Genomic DNA, 1663 nt, shown 5'->3' with positions numbered 1-1663 from the left:
AAAAAAAAAAAAGAAAGAAATAAGGGAATGAATTTAGGTTAGAAGAGATAATAAATATTTAGAATAACATCTTATACATTTTGCTATCCTGTCCCCAATCAGTGGCTTTTCTGTCATCATACTTGTAATTACTTGTCAGTGTTTTAGGATCTAAGTCATCACCATCTGTAAAGGCAAGCTCTTCTGTAGAGTAGTACTAATACAGACCCATGAACATTTTCAAAAGCATATGATTTGAATATACAATAGCCATCTCTTTACAACTGCTCTGACTCACACAAAGCCAAATACTTCATGCTAATGAAGGAAAATCAGGAAATGGCAAATATTAAGTAAATATTATAATTTAATCCACATAGAAGTGAATTTCATTATTCTTTGTTTTACATTATCTCATCTTCTGTGTTCTTTTGAGGGCAGTTTTCTTCCAGAGGAACTATGATCGTCAAGCATTAAGTTTTTTGTGCTTTAATTTAATATGAATTTCTTCTGTTTAATAGGATTTCAAGTTTATTTAACATCCTCCAACACACTCTAAAGAAATTAAGTAGGTAAGTATTCTTTGGACATTTTGCATTGATGTGTCTGATATTCTTAGATGAAAACCTAGAAGTGCAAGAATTACTGTGTCAAAGTTGAAATTATAAAAAAACAAATTTATAAAATAATATGACAGTATCTGGCTTTAATGAGCTTACCATTACATTTTCTTCTAAGGCTGTTAGATAGTGTCATGATGCCACTGTAACAAATTACTTCTTAACTTAGTGACTCAGGACAGCAACATGTATTCTCTTTATAGTTCTGGATGTCAGAAATCCAAAATGAGTCTCCCTGGGCTCAGGCCGAGGTGTCAGGGGGCTGGTGAGACTCTGAGAAGAGAATCTTTTCCTTGCCTTTTTCAGCCTCTAGTGACCACTTGTATTCCTCACCTTGTGGCCCTTCCTTCTGTCTTCAGAGCACACCACTCAGATCTCTGCCTCCACATCACGTTGCCTTCTCCTCTTCTGTATTAATGTCGTCGTCTGGTTCCCTTTTGTGAGGCCCCTTGTGATTACATGGGGCCTACCCACGTAATGCAGGTTAATCTCCTCATCTTAGAATCCTTAACCACATATGTAAAACCATTAAATGGTTCTGGAGATTAGGATGTGGATGTGATGGGGACCATTATTCTGCCTGCCCTACCTATATTGTTTTCACTTTCAGGATAAAAAAACATCATAGAGCTAGTGATCAAAAATGGTTGGGTCCATGGCAAATCTTGGGCTGTGGATTCTCTATTTGATGATTTATCAAACTGTTTTGTTATATGAACTTTCGTATTTCTTCTTTTGTGCTTTTACCAAAAGATACACTTGAAAGTAATTTGAGTCTGAAGTCAAGAGTTAATATCTCAAAGTTCTAGTTTTATTTTTTTTTATTTATTTATTTTTTTTTTTGAGACGGAGCCTCAAGCTGTCCCCCTAGGTAGAGTGCCATGGCATTGTTGTGCCCACCCCGGGGGTCGCCTACCCAAAGACCACTCACAATCACAAATCGATGCAAAAAGCAAGAGGCAGGTTTATTGCTGGCGCGCCAGGGTTCCTCAGCCACAAGGGGGAAGGAACCCCGAGAGGCTGTTACAAGCTGCTTTTAAAGCGAAAAACTACATGCAGGGGGG

At 37.5% G+C, this 1663-nt stretch overlaps 1 protein-coding gene across 1 annotated transcript in view; it reads left to right on the top strand.

Moving 5' to 3' along the window:
• Nucleotides 1-1663, top strand: part of ICE2 (interactor of little elongation complex ELL subunit 2) — a 59373-nt gene that overhangs the window by 44010 nt on the left and 13700 nt on the right. The window contains exon 12 of the mRNA XM_023510136.1: nt 501-551. Coding sequence (XP_023365904.1) covers nt 501-551 — 51 coding nt within the window. The remainder of the gene's footprint in view (nt 1-500; nt 552-1663) is intronic.

The sequence above is a fragment of the Otolemur garnettii genome, unplaced genomic scaffold, assembly GCF_000181295.1.
Source record: "Otolemur garnettii isolate 467f Iridium unplaced genomic scaffold, OtoGar3 scaffold00011, whole genome shotgun sequence".
Classification (NCBI taxonomy): domain Eukaryota; kingdom Metazoa; phylum Chordata; class Mammalia; order Primates; family Galagidae; genus Otolemur; species Otolemur garnettii.
Note: the sequence above shows the minus strand (reverse complement) of the source record. Positions and strands in the feature narration are given on the sequence as shown.